Below are 20,982 nucleotides of genomic sequence, written 5' to 3'. Positions count from 1 at the left end.
CCAAAACATTAAAATAAATGTGAATTATAATGTCTACATTGACCTGACTTGAATTTACTACCACACCCAAAAGACCTAAATGTACGAGTGCCCTATATTATGGCTTTTAGCGGACAACAAAGTTGCTGTGAAAAAAAGACGTCTCGGAGCGCCGCTGTCAAACGTTCGCGGTTCTGATCGTGTTTATGGTTGAGGTTAAAAATGAATAAATAATGTGCATGTACTGGTAAATAAATAAATGTGAAGCTTGAGGTTTCAGTGATGTGTTGAAGGGGTGGCCGCAGGGACGTGGGTTAGTACATGGGTTACAGATTAAGTTAGGTTGGCAGGGATGAAAAAAGCTACAGGCGGTGTGTTAGAGTCCAGGCCACTCCAGTTGAGTAGACGCGTAGAACATTTGGGTAGACATGTACTGTTACTTGATTCATGGGTAACAACTGTATACTTACTATAGGTAAAGCAGCACAAAACATTGATCACATGTTTACATACATACCAAGTGGCTCTCAGGAACACATAGCCTACCCCTTATCTCCAAAAGGAACTTCAGAAAGCAAAGGCCCAGCAAGACATTGGGGAACCCCTCCCCACCTCATTGAATTAACCAAAGAGCTCCCATTCTGCTGATAGGTACACCCTGATACAGCCTCCAGTCCACATTAACTAGGTGTATGTGCCATGTATACATATTGCAAAGCACAAGCTCTGTGTGCGTTGGACATCCCATTATCTGTGTAGTCTCATTACTTGGCAGTGTCTACTTGAAGCTCAAAAGGTTTGATGTAAAGCAAGGAGAAAGACAACAAAACTGCCCTGCTGTTGGGTGTAAAAACACTCTCAGGCTCCTACCAGCTGCATCACTGTGGGGGAGCCCTAACCACTGCACCAAGTCTGCTGTGATCCAGGGGAAGGATGGACCTCTACGGATGGCCAACCTGAACCCCAACACTCACCTGGACTCAGCTCCACCAGGTAGGGAAGCTTTTCTGGGGGCAGGGGGCCATGGAGGAGCCCGTCTAAGGGCTTCCCCCGGGACACCTTGTCGTCCATCTTGCGCCCTTTCTTCGGGGCGTAGTCTGGGGGCCGTTTCTTCAGCTGGAACACAAGGGCACCTGGAAGAACAATGGCTTATGGGATGCTGAGAAACACACCTTCGAGGGCCTCCTATGATTATGGAATTACCTCACCCCCCCCACTTGAGTTATTATATTCCTTTACTGTTCATAATCTTCATCTCTCTGCCCAGTCATACAAAGGTTTGAGCAGAACTGAACTTGGTACCCCTAAAATTTGATTATTGTCGTCATCTCCCCGGGGCCCCTTAGAGAGGACTGGTCTCATAGGGGCCCTCAGAGAAGTTAAACCCAGATTTAAATGAAAAACCCTGACCCAGCAGCAAACTACAAGCATGCACTTGATGTCAGCAGAATAAAGCAGCATGTGACAGAAACATCAGGCTGCCACCGAGTACAGGTTTGTAGTTTTCCATTAGTTTGTGGGTGAGAGTTACATCTTTATCTGGTTGAGGTACAGTTCTTTATAGCAAGTACAGAGTATATGATCACAGCACTGTTGAAGAGCAGGAATCAAAAGGTTTCCAAGTGTTTATAGGACACTTAGGAAAATAAATACCAACAATCACAATATCCAGTATATTATTCAATACCACAGCGATACAATTAAAAAAATATCGAGATTCACAGCTATTACTAAGTAGCTTATCCCATAATGACTGATTTCACAGCTGCTGGGTGTCCATCTCACTACACAACACTAGAAGAAAATAACCACAGATCACACAATTAACTATTTTTGGAAGTATCCAAAACTACCAAAACCGATCCAGAAAGAGGAAGGACTTTCACAGTTATTTGCTCTAATGAAATGGTGTGCGCCAGTGACCAGGGGAGGAGAAAGTGGTTTTAGGTTGCATTCTCCAATTACACCCAGAATTATTGCCGTATCTAACTCTAAACGTCACGGTACGGTCCTTAGGCTAACCTGCTGCTGCGCCCATGTCCCACCACCTGCTTCCTACCTTTGTCGCTAGGCCAGTCTCTGAATATCTGCAGGGGGCACTCCGAGTCGTCCAGGATCGTCTCCTTCCCTGCCTTGTCATCCGAGTGCTGAGAACCAGGAGGAAGCACCACCTGCAAGGCAAATGGGCACCTGTTAGCTTTCTGGAATCCAGTCACTGTTAAAGAAGAGGTTTAAAATGTAGTCCATTAACCCCTCTGCTTAGTCTTCCCACCATTGATATTAACACAGAAGATGGCTCAAGTCTCCTTGGGCATGCTGAAACCATGACTCGAAGTTTAACACACCAAAAAAACCTAGTTAATTGACTTGGGTAGAGCAAGTACTCCTCAACTGTCCTCTGTTAGTTCTAAACTGCCTTTGGCCTGAGAGACAGTATAAATGAATGGCATTGAACGCAAAGTAAAGTTGACCTCATTGAATACACTACATTTGAGTTGCACAAGCCTGGATGGTCTTAAATGGATTTCACAATTTATAACTGCGCATATGGCATCTGTGCAAGGGCGAGCTGGTGCGTGGTGTCAATGAATTCCTGCTTTATTGACGATCTGGGTGTCTAATTAAACCCCCAGAGAGCCTTGGATGATACAAAAGGCCTCCTAAGTCATATTAATATTGGTAGAGGGAAGCTTAAGGCTTGCACTGGCCCTCTCAAGTGCTTTAAATGTGATTGGCTTTGACTGGGGGCTATCAGGCAAATGCAAGAAGCAGCAGCTGCCGTCCAAAGGTCAATGCCTTACTGGGGAGATGTTTGTCACACAATGACAAAGGGGATTAACTGGAGCCGTAGAGTCGAGCTGCGCCACTTCCCCGGTGCCATCTATCTGCTTTGTTGGCACTTTTAGTTTAAAAAAAACAAAAAAAAAAACAATTCAATTACCATCAAGCAATGACCTCTACCAACTGTCAAAGTCTTAATCTGCCCGTCACAACCGGTTCTTGGCAGCAGTGTCAGGAAGCCTCCAGAAGGGCCAATGTCTTGCAGGTGGGGCCAACAACATGTCCTCTCAGGTTTTATATAATTTAATTAATTTAACAAATTAAATGTATATTATTTTAAAATCAATAGATGACAGCCACACACCACTGGTTTCCTGGCTCCGAGTGATGTGTAAATTATGGATTGTTTTAATTCCCTCTGGAATAAGATGAACCGGTCTAAAATCTGGACCACAGGAAGTCTAGCATCCTGAAACCCATCAGAGCAAGGGCGGGACTTGTGGCCAATTACAATGAATCTGCTTCCTGCCAGGAAACAGGAGAATTAAACAGCACCTGCCTTTCCAGAGAACCAGTGACTAAACAGCATACTGCACACTACACGTGTCACAAGCTTGTGTAATCAGACACCAACAAACTCCTCCAACACTAAAGGGCCACATGCAACACAGTCAACTCCCCAGCGATGCGGTAGAAGCTGAAAGTTTGGGAACATGTAAAAATAGACTGGATAGGATCCTTGGATTACTTAGATATTAAATCGACACCAAACGAGCACGATGGGTCAAATGGCCTCCTCTCGTTTGTAAACTTTCTTATGTTCTTATGTTTCTAACTCTTTCACCTCTGATCGCTTCACTGGTTACACCTTTCCCATCAGGCCAAAAAAAAAACTATGTATCAAGCCCGATTCAGTCCAAATGGATTCTCAAGTGGCTGCAGACTTAACTTGTCTCCTGCAAATTGTCAGTTTTATGTTTGTACCCCAGATAATTTTCCCAGAACTCTTGGCTGCTTATCCAGGCATTAGGAACTCAAACTGTATGCGCCTCATTATATCTGTGCTAATGGACAGCCAGTGTCACGTCGCCATTATAATTCCCAGGTAAGTCACCTTTAACAATGCTAGTGAGGATTGGCAGGAAATAAAGGGAAATGTTTCTAAGTATTTACAGCTGTACATGCAAAGCAGGTGCACACACATTTATGTCGCCAAAAAACTGCCAACCTTTATAAAAGAGAATCAGACAGACTACTTAATAGCCACTCTCCCCAGCTGGTGTTAAGAAGTGCTTCAATCTTTGTCGATCTTGGCCAGTTTTCCAATTTCTTTGTTACAGTTGCTGAAATCACAGATTGAATCATGTGCAGATTGAAAAGACTGCAACAACTGCATTTAATCCATAATCAAGGGAGGTATCTCGATGTGCACTAGGAGTCCACAGCTGGGTTTTGTTTCTACAGCTCCTCTGCCTTTGTGCCTTTAGCACACTGAAGATTGTGGCTGGAAAGATGAACAATCTAAAATGCAGAGAGACCCTCCTGTAGAAACAGGCCCTCTCATGCTACATTAAGTTCCCTCCCTCGGTGTGTGCACGGCTCTTACCCGAGCGATACAGAACTCTCTGGGGTTCTCCTTCTCCAGACCATATTTCTCCAGTGCCTCTGCCACGGCAAAGTCTGCCGTGTCCGTGGTGGACAGAAGGATTGTCTTATAGGGGATGTTTGGCTTCAGACTGTCTGCATAAATTCTAAGAGTCCCTCCTGCAGGAAAAAATAAAAATAAAATTAGTATTTTAAAGTATATAGCCTTAATTAACATCAGGCACAACCACACTATAGTTAGTGGTTTTGCATTTTAAACAAAAATAAATAAATGCTCATTTGTACATGTTTGTTTTGCTGCACTGTGCAAATCAAAAACAAAAAGCGAACAAATCTCTTATCGATCTGGTTAAACAAGTTTTGCTCATCAGAAACGGCCCCCAGCTCAGTGAGGATTGACCAGGCAGAGCATGGGACACCAAGCTAGTGGCTGTTGTGTAAGGGGAGGACAAGCTAACCAGACAGATCTGGTCAGTAGGCCACCAGCCTGGGGCTGCACTATTCAATCAGGTTAACCCATTTACTCATCACGGAAACAAGCCAGCTGTAGGTCAAGCCTAAAGGTGGGCCTCCCAACCTTCCAAATCATAATGTTACAGGGAGGCAGTGGCCCAACGATCTGTCAGATGAGTTCTGCCTTTGAAACAGAATTAAGGCCGGGTGTGAAATTAAGTCTAATCAGAAATCATCTGGAATAAATACCTGAAAGCCCTTGGTGTCATGCAGAACCAGAGTTCCCTTCATTAAACAATGAACGTGCTTGACTGACCAGTAACCTGACATGCATTTCCAGTCTGCGGAAATCATTAACTTAGGATGACCGGACTAAACCAAATCAGACTTTGATTGTTTGTTTGTATTTTGGCCTGCATAAACAAATGACATCTGATGCACAGATTGACAAGAGTTTAATTAAGCGTGTGTAAACTCAGCACTTTCAGCATCTTCTAAGTCCGAGAGCCAAGCAGAAGCAGCTCTATAGCTTTAGTTTAGCAAAATAAAAAATAAAAAATAAAAAAAATATTCCAGGAAATCTGGGAAGGAGTCCTGGCTCTGGCCTGCACTCTCCTAAAAGTAGTTTTCATGTAGGAAATCCAAAGCCACACAGAACAGAATGTTTGCCATAATCATACCAATTTATTGCTTAAATTTAGGACATTTACTAAAGTTTTTGGACTGCTGATCCGAGGCCTTAACGTTACAAAATTAGCATTTTCTCAGCGTCAGGGACCTCAGTGCCAGAAGTGCAATCTGTTCCCAGCATGCCTCAGTGTGAAGAGATCTCAGGATGGACGCAGAAGGGAACAGAAGAACAAGACAGACTGGAGCGAGCAGAGACTTACGGAGAGTACAGGCGCCATGTAGAGTAAGCAGCTCTCCCCAAACTGTCATATCAACAGGCAACAAGTATCTGAACTGAGTAATCCACGACAAACTGTTCAATGTTTTTCAGATATCAGGATCACCGCTTACCGGCAGCAAGTTAAATTCTGAATGAAGAAAACGAAACCAATGTCTGGTTGATGAGAATCCTGCTTTGCCACAAGCGATCCAAGTACCCTACCCACCCCACCCGCACAGCACACATTACCGGAGTCGGGCCGCCCGTCATTGCTTCGGAACTCCTGCATTCTCTTCTCCAGTTTCTGTTGCCGCCGCCTCTTCATCACAACCTCGGGGTTGGAGATGGTGCGCGTGAAACTGGTCTCGGGCATATCTTTGTACACCTCAGCCGCAAGTCTGGAATTCTCACTGCTAGAGATGGGGGAAACACAGAGCAGCACTGTTACACAACCTGGCACAACACTCCGCTTCCCTAGGCCTCTCTCATCGCCCTCCCTCGTGCTCAGTGACAAAACACCTGTCTGTCAAACTCTTGGTTTAATAAACAAACAAACAAATACAGGGAGGGCTGCCTACCCATCCTCCCGGCTCAGAGAGTATTCATCTCCATCAGGAACGCGATTGAAAGCCTCCTTCTCTCTCTTCTTCTCCTTCTTCTTCTCCTTCTTTGAGAGCGTCCTCTTAAAGTTCTGGATCACCCCCTCTTTCTCCTGCTTCTCTGGCCCGTTGCTCTGTGTTTTCTGTGAAGGAAAAAAACACTTTCATTAATGGCACAAGAAAACAGTAAAAATCTTCCGTTTGGTCTGTCTTTTGGGCAAAGGCTATTGGGATTTAAGGAGCTCCTTTATAAAAGTGGCATCATAACCCAGACAGTCTTCGCTAGTGAACAAAGTCACCAAAGTTTCCATAATACTGACATGTACCAAGATCGCATTCAATAAACCCATGACAAATACACCTATTAATGTGTAAATGCTTAATAAATTATTTTAAAAGGGTTTATGGAAAATATATCCCTTGTGCCCTTTCTGCACATTGAAAAAGTGATTTGGTTCGATAAATCAGGATTTAATAAATCACTTCGCAAGCTTCCTGCTTGGCCCTTTTCAAAGTCACAACAAGTATGTCGTCTCACTCTCTTCATTGGGCCTTGCAGGAATTTCGAACAGTAACAGGTGTGTTATTGGGGAGCATTGCCCTGAAAAATGACTGAATAGTTTTACAACCTTAGGCCTGAAGACAAACATGTTGCTACATGAAAAGGTATTTGCAAATCTGAATCCCAGTTAAAGGGATTTAAAATTATGCACGACACCTTGGCATCAGTACATAGCAGGCACTCCGAGCACAAGAGACCCTTTTGTGTGTGGTCAGTGAACATAAGCCGACATTGGTCATACAATGATTAAAAATTTAAATCTCTGTGGTCGGTTAGGTCACCTAAAACCCACACCTCCACGCCGAGCCACTGATGACTAACAGCCCAGATGAGAGCACTGCGCTCTGCCCCCACATCCTCAGTCTCAACCCACGCAGGCCAGATTTTGCCCCTGCAGTGGGATGAGCGTGGCAGGGCGAAGCGACCCTACCTTGGGTATGATGTCATTCTCGTTCTTGAGGACAAAGCGCCCTTCCCGGTCGTCTTTGTTCCAGTTCAGCTGCACCACCAGTGGCTTCTCATCCAGGTCCAGCCTCCGTTCTTCTGCCAGAAACCGGGGAAGCAAACAAGTTAACCCCCTCAAAATAGAGCAACATAGAGCAAAAAAAAAAAAAAAAAAAAAATATATATATATATATATATATATATCACACTCACCTAAAGGATTATTAGGAACACCATACTAATACTGTGTTTGACCCCCTTTCACCTTCAGAACTGCCTTAATTCTACGTGGCATTGATTCAACAAGGTGCTGAAAGCATTCTTTATAAATGTTGGCCCATATTGATAGGATAGCATCTTGCAGTTGATGGAGATTTGTGGGATGCACATCCAGGGCACGAAGCTCCCGTTCCACCACATCCCAAAGATGCTCTATTGGGTTGAGATCTGGTGACTGTGGGGGCCAGTTTAGTACAGTGAACTCATTGTCATGTTCAAGAAACCAATTTGAAATGATTCGACCTTTGTGACATGGTGCATTATCCTGCTGGAAGTAGCCATCAGAGGATGGGTACATGGTGGTCATAAAGGGATGGACATGGTCAGAAACAATGCTCAGGTAGGCCGTGGCATTTAAACGATGCCCAATTGGCACTAAGGGGCCTAAAGTGTGCCAAGAAAACATCCCCCACACCATTACACCACCACCACCAGCCTGCACAGTGGTAACAAGGCATGATGGATCCATGTTCTCATTCTGTTTACACCAAATTCTGACTCTACCATCTGAATGTCTCAACAGAAATCGAGACTCATCAGACCAGGCAACATTTTTCCAGTCTTCAACTGTCCAATTTTGGTGAGCTTGTGCAAATTGTAGCCTCTTTTCCTATTTGTAGTGGAGATGAGTGGTACCCGGTGGGGTCTTCTGCTGTTGTAGCCCATCCGCCTCAAGGTTGTACGTGTTGTGGCTTCACAAATGCTTTGCTGCATACCTCGGTTGTAACGAGTGGTTATTTCAGTCAAAGTTGCTCTTCTATCAGCTTGAATCAGTCGGCCCATTCTCCTCTGACCTCTAGCATCAACAAGGCATTTTCGCCCACAGGACTGCCGCATACTGGATGTTTTTCCCTTTTCACACCATTCTTTGTAAACCCTAGAAATGGTTGTGCGTGAAAATCCCAGTAACTGAGCAGATTGTGAAATACTCAGACCGGCCCGTCTGGCACCAACAAACATGCCACGCTCAAAAGTGCTTAAATCACCTTTCTTTTCCAATCAGACATTCAGTTTGGAGTTCAGGAGATTGTCTTGACCAGGACCACACCCCTAAATGCATTGAAGCAACTGCCATGTGATTGGTTGGTTAGATAATTGCATTAATGAGAAATTGAACAGGTGTTCCTAATAATCCTTTAGGTGAGTGTATATTATATATATATATATATATATATATATATATATATATATATATATATATATATATATATATATATATATATATATATAATAAAAGAGAGAGAGAGAGAGAGAGACCGACCCACTGAAAGCCATGGGAGACTATCTGTGCAACCTGCCAGGCTTAAGTCATGCATGACCAACCTCAACTAAAACCACTATGAGGGAACGGACTCAGGTTGCTCATTTGTTGATTATTTATTAAAACAAACAAAAAGAAGCATAACTGAGGCGTGTCCAACCCCAGGCACTGTGATCTGAGCTCAAAAGACATGCAGAGGAAAATCAGGAGGCTATTAGACCCCATCAAACACCAAATAATTAGGCTTCAGAAATGTCCTGAGAGGCAGAACAAATCCCTTCTGGGAACTGAAGCAGCCTATGCATCAGGGGAAGAGGCAATTCGAGAACCCTTTTGTGAATGACAAGTGGGGATGTTCCACCCTGACAAGGTTGGATGAATGATAGTGACTCAGAAAATGTGCTGCTTCTCCCATGCCTCTATCCCCCTTTCTTGGGAGAGGACCAGGGTGCATCTCATTTGCTAGGAGGACATCCTGCTTTTTACACAGTTGGACTGTTGACACCAGTGACTTTACAGAATTTGTTTTTTGCCCTTGCAGGCCCAGTGTGAATCGCTGTAGGATTCGGCCTAGAGGTGCTGCACTCACCCCCGCTGACGTGGACCTCGTATAGGGAATATTTTGGGGATGACAGCATCCTCATGTCGGGCCGAAATTTCTCTGCTAGCGTCTCGATCACATCTTGCGTCGTGGCCGTGCTGGACACCCGGATGCACTTGGTGGCAAAGTTTCCCGCCACGCGGTCCTGGAAGTAGAAGCGCATCACCCCATGGAACTCCAGGTCCTGTTGGTCAGACAAGAAAGGGGGAGTTTAGCTCTTCACTCATCTCTTACAACATAACTCCTGTTTACACCTTGAAAGCCTTGGTTCTCAGGTATAGGGAAAACAAGCAAAACAAATTCAACTTAAAAAGGAGGAATAAGATTTTGCTATGATAAAAGCTATCAGGTAAATAGATCATCCCCAATTCATTTTATACATGCACAGTTTAACAGATAAATTACAAGGATGCCAGGGTAAATGTGTTCATCTAGAAGTAGTGTGTAATGCAGAGTTAGTAACAATGTGAACAGAAATATGTACTATACGTGTATCCTGCTGAACAATTAACAATTAGTTTAATCAACACTGGCAAAAATGTGTGTTCAGTGGAAATGTCCTGGATTTTCTGGTTTTAGACTCACTGATTGTTTTTCCCAGGCCTTTTTTTGTTTGGTTTTGGCATTAATACAATAGCAGCAGTTAGTGCAGTTCTTGCTTATGTAATACAAAATCCATTTGTAGTGTAACCTTGTCTAGTTGACATTCGATTAATGGGCTGGTTTTCTGGGACATTTGAAATTTGGCTTTAGGACAAGGCAATTTGTCAAATTCCACTACGCGGGGAGAGAGAGAGGGGAGAGTGGGAGAAACAAAGCTCGTTTTTAATCAGACCAGGCATGGCACAGTTTGTAGTTCTCTCCATGGCTGGAAAAAGGTGAAACTTTTCAAATTGGTCAAAAAATTGGCATCTGCAAGGTTTTCTTGCCTTACTGCTCACAAGACCAGACCCAGAATTTTCCACAGATTACTTTTAGAAGCAAAAGACAACTTAAAATTTCAAACAGACATTTCTATATATGTATAGGCCAATATATTTTAACATGTGTTAATAGGGTCACAATGGTATTTTTTTCCCTACACATATGACAGGTTGCAATGCATGGAAATGTTAATGCTAATGAAATGTTAAAAGCATCAGAAAATACACCATAGTTGGTACAGCTCACAGAAACCCACTTCAGAATTCTGTTTCCCCTGATGGCAGACTGTAAAAGCCTGAGCGTAGTGCCCTCGCTCAGGGGAGAAAATGCACAAAACACATCAGTCCAGTTCTGAAACAGACTTGACCACAAGCGACCTCGCAGCCCCAGACACAGTCCTGACTTTGAAATGAACAGGTGAACCCAGGCCACTGCAGCAGCTGCACCGTTAGCAGCGCCACACAGGGCAGGACTAAAGTGTTGGCCAGACGCAGCCGCAGTGTAAAGCTCTGGAGTGTTAAAAGTCCCGGAGATTAAATGTGTGCTTCCTCCAACTATACAGAGCAACCAGGAAACACTGCAGAAAAGGGGGGGAAATTTAAAACAAAACAAAAGTTCTAACCAATTTCCTACATCCGTTTCCTTCAGCAGCTCATAATTTCCATCATCAGGTAACATCAGGCTTCATGCAGCAGAGGATGCATTGGTGGATACAAACATTTAGGCTGCACCCTCTCCATTTTTGGGAACACATGTTGCAATGAAACATTGGCACAACAGATCAAAGCAGGGGAGCAGCCGGCTGTTGCCACATAGCTGAAGTCATCTTTCTAGAGACAAAACTATTGTTGTCCAAAGCTACCCATCTCAGCTAGGCTGTGAATGCTTGGTGTTTGGGATGCGTCTTAAGGAATCACCATCGTATTCTGTTATTTTAGTGATTACAAATCATACATTACCAAGTTTAAAGTAATGCATTGTAGATCCGTGAAAGACTCACGCATGTGGGTCACAGCATCTAAAATTAAACCACAACGATTTAGGTTAGTAGATAAAGGCCACAGGCAGGCTGGGATAAAGGGATTGTGTTTTTAAAGGCACAGAAATGACTGTCTGCACAGTGATGCCCCTGTAACACTGGGACTCTTCTGCAGTAGGCCTGACAATAACTATCCTCCTAGAGCCAGGGTTACACAAGGTCTTTGTTGTGCGAGAACAATTCTTGTCAAATAAACCTGCAACATGTTTCCTGACTGCACAGCAAACTCGCTTCCTGCCACCATTCTACAGCAATAAAACACAGATCCAAGAGAGGGGGAATCAATCAAAATAGATACTGCACACAGAGTTGAAGAAAAATGCAGGCCATAGTTTAATTTTTTATTGGAATTGTTTTTTTAAATGCCTGATCTTTATAACCTGGGGTCAGAACTATGGGACCCCTCCTTGAAGCACACTCGGGTTCAAGCTGCATTCATGTACTTTTAGGATCGGATTGACTTTATTCACAGGAGAAATCGGAAGTTCTACCAGTCCCTTTCCATTCTGCTATCCAATCAGACCCGCCTGCAACCACTTCCAAAAATAGTCCTCTTTGGAACTGGAGAAGATGGCGGATGCATGAGTTTGACAATCTGAACTGCTAGAATCAGATGAGTAAGTCCCGCCTGAATGAACAGGGTGTGGGTGTATGTTTAAAGTATTTGTAGACACACTGGAACCCAAGTCAGCCTTGAAGATGGTTAGCTGAAATTAAAAAGGAGAAACCCCAAATAAGGCCCTCCCCAAATGTCAAGTGGAAGAAAACCAAAACAAAGGAATTTCACCTGCAGACATGTCAATGAAATGACATCACCCACAACAGGCAGGACAGCTAGTTAAAATGACTGTGTGACCAAGGCCTCTCGCACTAAAGGCATGGCTGCATGGGGGTTGTTCCACTTTCCCAATTCCAATTCCCCCTTTCAGACCCATTCCAAAATTCCAATGTTTGCCATTGATGTAAACGGCTCGACTGGAATTGGAACCGAATTGAAAAACTGGAATCGACCCAAGGCCTGAAAGGAAGGGCAAAGCCTGCTTCATGAGCCGGATCCCAATTTCACAGCTCCGCAGGCTGCGGGTGTTTGTATTTACGAGCAGAGGGCGGCACTAACCCAACAAAAGGGGTCCTCGGCAGCTACAGTCCATTATTCAGTGCTGTGACAGTAAGGCCACAGAGGGCTGGAATTACCCACCCTGCTACAGACCCTGCGGTCCGGGTCTAATTTGCAAGATAAGCAGTTCACACCAGTACAGTGCCACGTCGCACCGCCAGACCACCCATGAAAGTGATTACAATTGTGAGGTTAGCAGCATTTCCCTTTTGGTTGAGAAACATTAAAATGAAAAATGAAATAAAATACAAAAATCAAAATAATTAAATACTTAGGTCAACAGAACTGTGCATCTTTCCATTTCTATTAAGCAGTTCCACAGCCAAATTGCAGAAGTTGCAGCCAAACACCAACGCCCTGAAGCAGCTGTTACTTTTTAATCCCAAAGTAAAGAAGGCTTAAAAAATATTTTAAATAAATCAGCAATAGTGTACGTGCCTTAAGAGCAATTTTTGCTGCAGTACTCTTAGATCACGGTTATACAAAGGCCATTCACTTTGCTTGGTGCACTTAATTGTCCTAATACACAGATTATCACATATCCGATTTACCCAGAAAAAGTACAGGGGAGAAATTTCAGGAAGATCATAGTCAGTCTCTAAGCCCTTCTACTGAAGCCACAGACAGAAAATGCCCATCAACAAGAACCTTTCACCCTCCTGAAGAGTCACACATTGTCTTGTGGGGGAAATAGGATATTTTGATGAAGCTAATTTGACACATGGAAAAAGGACAGGCCTAATATGCTTAGAATGGGACCGTAGACAAAGTTGTTTAAAGTACAATATGGCAAACTATCTTTTTAATATGACCTACTAGTTTGGGATTCTTCTGCGTGTCTGTGTGTGTTGAGGAAGATCATTGTTTAAGCAGACCACCAGTGACCGGCCTTGCTCTGGGCCACGGGACGCTCCCTTACAACACATCCCCAAACCCTATCAGCCAGAGTCACAGTTTTGAAGGCTGACTTTACTTTGATGTTAAGATAGCCTGTCATGTGACCCTAGAGCCCTTTGTCTCCCACCAGTTACTTGTCATGGTTCAGCATCCACCACCACCAGCCCCCCACCTCTGTCTTTCATCTCCAGGGAGTTCAGCCCTCCTACATCCCCCCGTCATGTGTCAAACAGCTTGGAAATGAGCCAATCAGATCTGTGTGTGGGGGGGGGGGGGGTGAACAGAAATCCACAGACACACACTTCACTCTCTGCCAGTACAGACTGAGGAATGCTTTGAAGTTGTGTGTGCAATCTCTCTCAGGGGGCACAGAGAGAAGGGCCGGGGGGGGGGGTTCTGTGCCTCAGATAAACCCAGGACCACCTAGCCATGACCTACGACCTCTCCTGAGCACATTTCACAAACTCTCCAGGGAGTCAGAGCCTTTGTGAGGAGGACACATGATCGGCAATGACCGAGTTGCTCACCAGGGTTTTGTTTTTGCCTGCCTTCAAAAATGTAAATAAAATATGCCTCAAACACACAATGCAGTTCTCCTGTCTGTACACAAAGACAGCACTGCAGTTCCCTGTTCTAGCACTGACACCTGATCTCCCACAGCCTCTCCAATTGCCAGTTTATTAGGGCCAGCAGGGGGAGCCAGAACTACACTATGTTTCAAGCATACCAGCTCATGGGATTCCTGTTGGGCTGCACTACTCAAACAGTGTGGCAGACACATACATGGCATCCGCTACACTATCAGTAAGCTTCAGGAAATCATCACTGGGAAACAATTACAGGACAAAACTGAACGGCCTGCATTCGGGCTTCCGCTCAACAGGCAGTAGCAGACATTGATCATCTTTAAACAGGTAGGGCAACTACAAAAATTGAAACATTGTGAATCCTTCCCTGTTATTGTGTCTGCTTGGCTTTGCAGAAAAATACTAAATAATGATGTATTATAATGAAATCCATTATAACCGAAACCCAAAAAGCAATAAAACTGATTTGATTTTTGTGGAGCCAGATATGGGAGTGGAATGTGATGTTGAGTCAAAGGACTGTAAATAGCTCAGTGTAAAAATCCCCCAGATGGGTATTATTCCCTTTAGCCAGTGCAAACACGTTGATAAACAATGTAAATCTTTCAGTGCCACGACAAAACTGTCCAAAGATGCTACAGTGTAGGCCAGAAGAGACAGACAATTTCCCCACAGCGCTTGTACACTGCTCAATCAGCAACTTGTACCCTCTGCGAAGATGCAGATTAAAGATTGGTGAGGGGGGGGGGGGATTTATGATTTCCGAGGATGGAAACTTTGCCGAGTGTATGGAAAGCCAGAGTGCCCAATTCTCCAGTGTGGTTGTAACATGGTGTGTAAGGTGTAATTAATGGGAGCTGGCAGACAAAGGTACTAATCAGAAGCAGCCGACGTCAGTGCTCACAGCTTCTCCTCATAAGGTTATCATGTCAACAGTGGCAAAACCGAATAAATGAGCAGCCCGTGGTGGAGCCCGCAGTGCAATCAGAGCGCCCATAAAACCCTGCCTATTTTTGGTCTTCAAGGCCGCTGCAGATCAGCATGCCACATACTCAGCACAGGATCTCAAAGACGGCACAGTGGCAAGGTGGGGAATCTCCACTGCCTGTTCGGTCTTCATCAATATTCATGAGCAGCAACCAGAGTGGCGTGGGCCAACCCCCCACACTGCTCTTTAATATTCATTATGCTTATGAATATTTCCAACAAACTGTATGCTATTTATAAAAGTTGTAGACAGGACGGGGAAGTCTTAAATTGCAACAACTCTCAATAGGTTACCAATTAAAGATGCACACACATTTGTAGTAAGCATTGTGAATTATTTATAAACTCAAACGACTCCAGACACCTGGCCATGGCGACATCTCACCTGCACGAGGAGTGGTGAAACTCAGCACAGGTACAGGTTCTAGTGATGTTCTAGTGCTAGATTATAGTTTTTAATGAAGGTCTTATAATTAAAAAAAACAACTGAAGGGTCTGATTAGTGATGAAAAGCTTCTCCTACACTGGTCGAATTATAGTTCTATATATTAAAAAAAAAAAAAAAAAAAAAAAAAAAAGCCATCTTTCCCCTTGGTGTCACAGCAGGCGATCTAATCTGTGGCCTGCAGCGAGAGAGGATGACAATGACTCTTTAGACTCCTTGTGTGTGCGCGCCACGTTAAGAAGAGAGCGGGCCATTGGCTGGGAACCGTGTCACCATTCCGCTTTGCATGAAATCTAAATATTAAGCATGACATCATCTCCCCCTGCAGTGATAATGGAGGAAAAGTGCACAGCCTGTGACAGGGGAGACACGCATACTCGTCTGTGAAAGATGTAGTTATAAGATATACACAAGGGGGAGGGGGAACCAAAATTGCTGCATGCATTTGAGGAAATATTCACTTTATATCAATAACCTTATTTGTTATTCCCAGCCTGTCTTATAAGCAAATTTTATTTATTTTGATTTCAATATTGTGTAAGGTTAAGGATCTTGTATTGCATGCTATTGGCTGTCAAAGTAAACTAGACATGACAGAGTTAAATCCACTAAACAAATAATGATAATCAAATTACACTTCAGTTTATAAAATCTGTGGATAAACAAATGTAATAAACAACCCACTGAGGCCACACAAACACTGCTGGCTAAGAAGGAGCTAGATGCAATAAACAAACATTGGCTCGTGTCTTCATATCTGACAGCCGCCACCCGACTCCCCCCTACGCCCCCTAGGCCTTGCAGACCTCCAGCTGCTGCTGTCGAAAACCCCAACGGCCGCTCTCCACAAACACTTGGGAGCAATCTGGCAAGGGCCCCGCATTCCTCCACTGCCTCCGCGCCGCCAAAACAGGGTGGCCCTGTCTGCAGCCCTGAAGACCAGAGTCATTCCCATCCCCAGCACACATGATCCAATGCCCCCGCAGCCACTCAGAGCACAGATTTCTCATTCCGCTGGCGACCCCGATCAGACGTCTTCACTGCTTTAGGTTATGTTTAAGAAACTGCATCTATGGCAACCCTCAAACAACTGGTAGGAAGCATTTGGTGGCACCAGTCTACAGAAACCGACATTAATTGAAATCGAGGGACACTTGCTTGTGGTGCTCCTATGCCACTCCAAGTAGCCTTCTGATTGGTGGAAACATACATACGGCCCACCCCACCACCCAGTGTATAGCTAATGGAGAGTCATCAGTGTCATGCACTACTTTATGTGGTGAGCCTCGGCTTTATTCACTTTAAGGTCACCCATATAACACAATGATGAGGTATAATTATATTACAGTACATAGGCTGTGAATAACCAACTGTCAAACAGCTTATTACAGAGGTCATTATTGTCTGGCAAGGTGGGAGTGTTGTAATAAAGTGTTACGAAACAGAGATCAGACCATTAACCATGTGTGGCACAGTCAAGGAGATAGGAGAGTGCCATGCTTTTAGTTTATAAGCACAAACTAAAAATCCAGACAATTGTGTACGTTTGCAGCCAGGCGGCGCCAATCCTACAATATCCGGTCACAATCCCACTCGGTGTTCGTTAAGCCTATGCGCATCAACTGTAAAGTTATAGGATGTCAACTTTGAGTAAAAGAAGGACTTTAGTGGATTTTGTCTACACAAAATTGAAGCATTGCGTGCTGCACAAAAAGACACCGAAATCCCATATATCTCAAGAGTCGCCCCTTCCAAAACAGGAGCTCAAGCCTGTCACTAATGCTGAAGACAAGCGATATAGAGAAATCCCTCCACCAGCTGCAATGCAAGACACACGTGGGACTCCACAACCTGTTCCTGCTCTCTAGCAACTGTACCAAATTAAGCCTGTGAAGACTCGGGGTGACAGAAGAAAGGAAGCCATCATCCCAAAGAGTAGCATGTCCCTCGGCAGCTTGAGGAGCTATTAATTTAACACAGTAATGCATAAATTATGGCCCACAATGTGAAAAGTTAAAGGGTAAAGTTAAGTAAGGGGCAACACACAGAAGTGGGTGGGTGGGGGGGGGAGGATTCTGTGATCCTATGCAAACTCTAACCCCTTGCCTCAACACACCCCCTTCCCTACAGAGAACAAAAAAAATAAGAGCTTAATTTTTCTGAGCTGTAAACTCTGGGTGAACCAGATTCCATGGTACATTAAGTCATTCAAAGTCACCTTGCTGGGCAACTTCTTCCCAGTCCGCAGTAAAGGGATCATGGACTGAATCTGTGTAGCTGCTCTCATCATTCCTCCATATGAAAGCGGTCCAATCAACACTAAAGATATTCTTCATTGCAGCACATAAATACTTTACATCCAGGTACTAAACCTTGCCATGCCACGGTGAATGACGCAGCACTTGAAAAGCACTGCAGGAATTAATGTGCACGGGCCAGTGATTGGATTTCCATTGCTGTGTCAACATGAAGTACAATTTGGCCTCTTTCTATCATGCACCTTCAATAAAGTACATTGGGGAACAGGTGTCAAAATACTATATTCCTGTAATATAGCAGCATGTCTTTACTTTTCCTGGGGGGGTGCCCAAATACACAAACACTGATTAACCAGGACTCAGTATACTGGCTTTTAAATGCATTTGATTCTGCAAGCCTAGTGTCTTCTTGGGGAGGGCTAAAAATTGATCAAAAATGCAATGAACTGGCGGGATACTTAAAGGGATACTTAATTGCGTACAGAGAACACATCACCTTTGCCTTCTCACAATACACTTCAGCTCCAAATACTGCAGGCTGATGTAAAATGTCCATTTAGCATAGAGCAAACACGACAGCGTTCACACCACTGCCCGGCACTGCACACTGGGGCAAATATACAGTGCAGTAGTCCACAATTTATCCTTGCCATTCTAATAAACAGCTTAATAAAAGACCAAAACAACAATGCATAGGAAAGTTGGGAAGAAACTTCGTAAACACACAGAAAACAAAAGTCAGGAGATTAAATGGCTTCATCAGTCTAAGGCTAATTTGTAATGGAACATACAAATAAATAAAAATGAAGATATTTCTACACTTGAGTGCAGCTGGTTGCATAAAGGTCTCTGCAGTAGCTCTAACCCTCTGCTTTTTCAGACTGTACCAAACTGCAAAAATAAAAACTGAATAAGTAAAATATTATTTTCAGTGAACCAAGAGCACATAATAATAGTGGATTTTGGAGTGTATTTAGTGTATTCTGCAAACAATAATCAGAGCTTCCTGTAGGGACTGCACCGACCACTATTTATTATTTTCAGGATGAACAACAGGCACCCTGTACCGTGGAGAACCAGACACCAGCACAAGAGATGTGATTTGATGTGCAATCTGTTGGACTCGCAGGGTATAGACTCCCAATGCTGAGGCCCCTTTCACCCAGACTGTCTTCCGCGAAAATCAGGGGACAGTGGTGCACCAACGGGATGGGCAGGCGTGTGCAGAACAGGTTCTTATCATCAAGATGCATCTGCTCGGCCCTGGCACAAGTCTCCCTGGACAGCTGCCTGCGACACGAGCTGGAGACTGGTGTACAGACACGCATTATGAGGTACTGCTAGACACTGTGGAGCTCAGATAGCTAGTGGAGATTTCCAAAGAGGAAATGATTAACATTGCAGAGGTGTACAGAGACTAAGGGGGCACGTACAGCCTCGACAGCAACACCTGCGGGGGTAAAATTGTTTGGGGTTTTTGCTACAGTTCAGTTTAAGTTTTATAGTTAAGATAACCAGTGAGTGGGGTGAAAACATGTTCAAAAAAATGTTTTCCACAAATTGCTTGTGCATTACCCACACACGTCTTCTGATAACCATTCACACATCTTGGGTCATTCGACATAAGCTATAGCCTACTCAACGCAAAACCGCTGGTGTTATAAATAAGCCCCAGAACAGGCTGATGTATTATTTAGGACCCCATTTTAATCAAATCAAAGAGCCTCCAGACTTTTCCTGTTCTATTGAATCCAGAGAATTTGCAGACACGTTAAAATATTCATGTCGGTTTGATTCAGACCTGTTTCCCACGCAATGTCTTTCTATTAACAAGAGATGTTAACGGATGCCAGCCTGTTAAAAAGGAACAAGTGAGGCAAAAGACAGCAAAGGCTTCCAAGCGGCAGACACCTCTGGGGCAAAAGAGCACAAATCCATATTCCGTCTAGACTCTCAGAAACCGACCTCCTGCAATGAGCCCACTAATAAGAGATTTATACTGAAGGCACTGCCTACGAATTTCTACCAAAAACAAATTTGAGCTAGAAACCAAGAAAAGGACATGTCTGGTTCAGCAGAAGGAGAAATGTCTTTAGCATCAGGGACAGTGTGGAAAGCAGGACTGGCCCAGCTTCAGCATTTTTGTCACCATCAATAATGGCCCATGTGGTCAACAGGTGCATCTACAGCTTTGAGACACAGCCGTAACCACAGAGACAGATTTGAGAAGTCTGCAGTCACTTCCCCGCTGTGAATTTACATGCCTCGCTCATAGACAGAAACTGATTTAATGATCATTTAAAGAGATGTACGGGGTAATGGAGTGGGGATCGAAGGAAAGGCAGATTTCGTCACGGAAGGAGGAGTAGTTGCACGAACTGTAAAGAAGAGACAACGCGTTCTCTGAGTGGGAACACTTGCTGCCTACAGAACACCCCCACCCCTCGAACTGACTCGCTTATCAGAGCGCTGCAAAGCCCTCTGGGATTTTTCTGTCTTGTTCTGGATCTCGAGTTGTCAGCGTGGGGGTGGAGAGTGAGAAGAGGCTGCATCCTTTGTGAGAAACACTCAGGGACAACGTTTTAGCGAGTTGTCAGTCCGTGCCCGGAAAACCTGACCTTGGGCTCAGGAGCAGAGACGCTGAATTTTTGGCAGTCTGATTGTCTTTAACGGGAGATATTTCTAGTGCGTTTCAGTAAGCTGCATCACAATGACCTACGTTACAGAGGTAGTAATGTTTGACCGTATTGGTTTTCATTTTTCATTCTTTCTAAGGAGGGTCTTTCTTGGCAATGCAAGTGCTCAAGGATCCTCCACTCCAGCTGGGTGAGGAGGGAGAGCACAGCAGCTAATCCGAAAGGAATGGGGATGAATCATTCAGAAGTTCAGTCGTGATTAGATTTCTAAATCTGCATTAAAACTTCCCCCCCACTTCACACACACTCACATGCATAGAGACACATTCTTACACACACACAAAGACGTCCCCCCATCCCTTTTCTTACTCCTCCCTCATCCCCAGAAAATAAATGCCAGAAAATCCCTAGAAAATAAATGCAGTTTTAAGAGACTTTCACAAAAGAACGTTGAGCTGTGCAAGAAATTCTTAAAAAAAGAAAGACGGGGAAAAGGTTTATTATTTATTATACCAAAGCTTCTCATTTACACTTCAGGGGGTTAAATCAAGAGCTCCTAATCACTTTAGCACTTCCTCCGCTGGAGATAAATATGGTAATGTAAACCTCAGCAGTACAATGCAGAAACTACTCTCGAGC

The 20,982-nt window shown here is 44.1% G+C and overlaps 1 protein-coding gene across 15 annotated transcripts in view; it reads right to left on the bottom strand.

Moving 5' to 3' along the window:
* afdna (afadin, adherens junction formation factor a) overlaps window positions 1–20,982 on the bottom strand; it is a 93,967-nt gene that overhangs the window by 43,534 nt on the left and 29,451 nt on the right. For 10 of the 15 annotated variants that reach the window (XM_066697478.1, XM_066697472.1, XM_066697476.1 and 7 more), the window contains exons 2-8: window positions 9,442–9,637; window positions 7,299–7,411; window positions 6,286–6,449; window positions 5,957–6,120; window positions 4,367–4,524; window positions 2,039–2,150; window positions 954–1,112 (exon numbers count right to left, since the gene is read on the bottom strand). In XM_066697478.1, the coding sequence (XP_066553575.1) occupies window positions 954–1,112; window positions 2,039–2,150; window positions 4,367–4,524; window positions 5,957–6,120; window positions 6,286–6,449; window positions 7,299–7,411; window positions 9,442–9,637 (1,066 nt within the window). The remainder of the gene's footprint in view (window positions 1–953; window positions 1,113–2,038; window positions 2,151–4,366; window positions 4,525–5,956; window positions 6,121–6,285; window positions 6,450–7,298; window positions 7,412–9,441; window positions 9,638–20,982) is intronic. The other 5 variants (XM_066697473.1, XM_066697485.1, XM_066697486.1 and 2 more) reach the window with 1 other exon arrangement.

This window comes from Amia ocellicauda, chromosome 1 (genome assembly GCF_036373705.1).
Source record: "Amia ocellicauda isolate fAmiCal2 chromosome 1, fAmiCal2.hap1, whole genome shotgun sequence".
In the NCBI taxonomy this organism is placed as follows: domain Eukaryota; kingdom Metazoa; phylum Chordata; class Actinopteri; order Amiiformes; family Amiidae; genus Amia; species Amia ocellicauda.
Note: the sequence above shows the minus strand (reverse complement) of the source record. Positions and strands in the feature narration are given on the sequence as shown.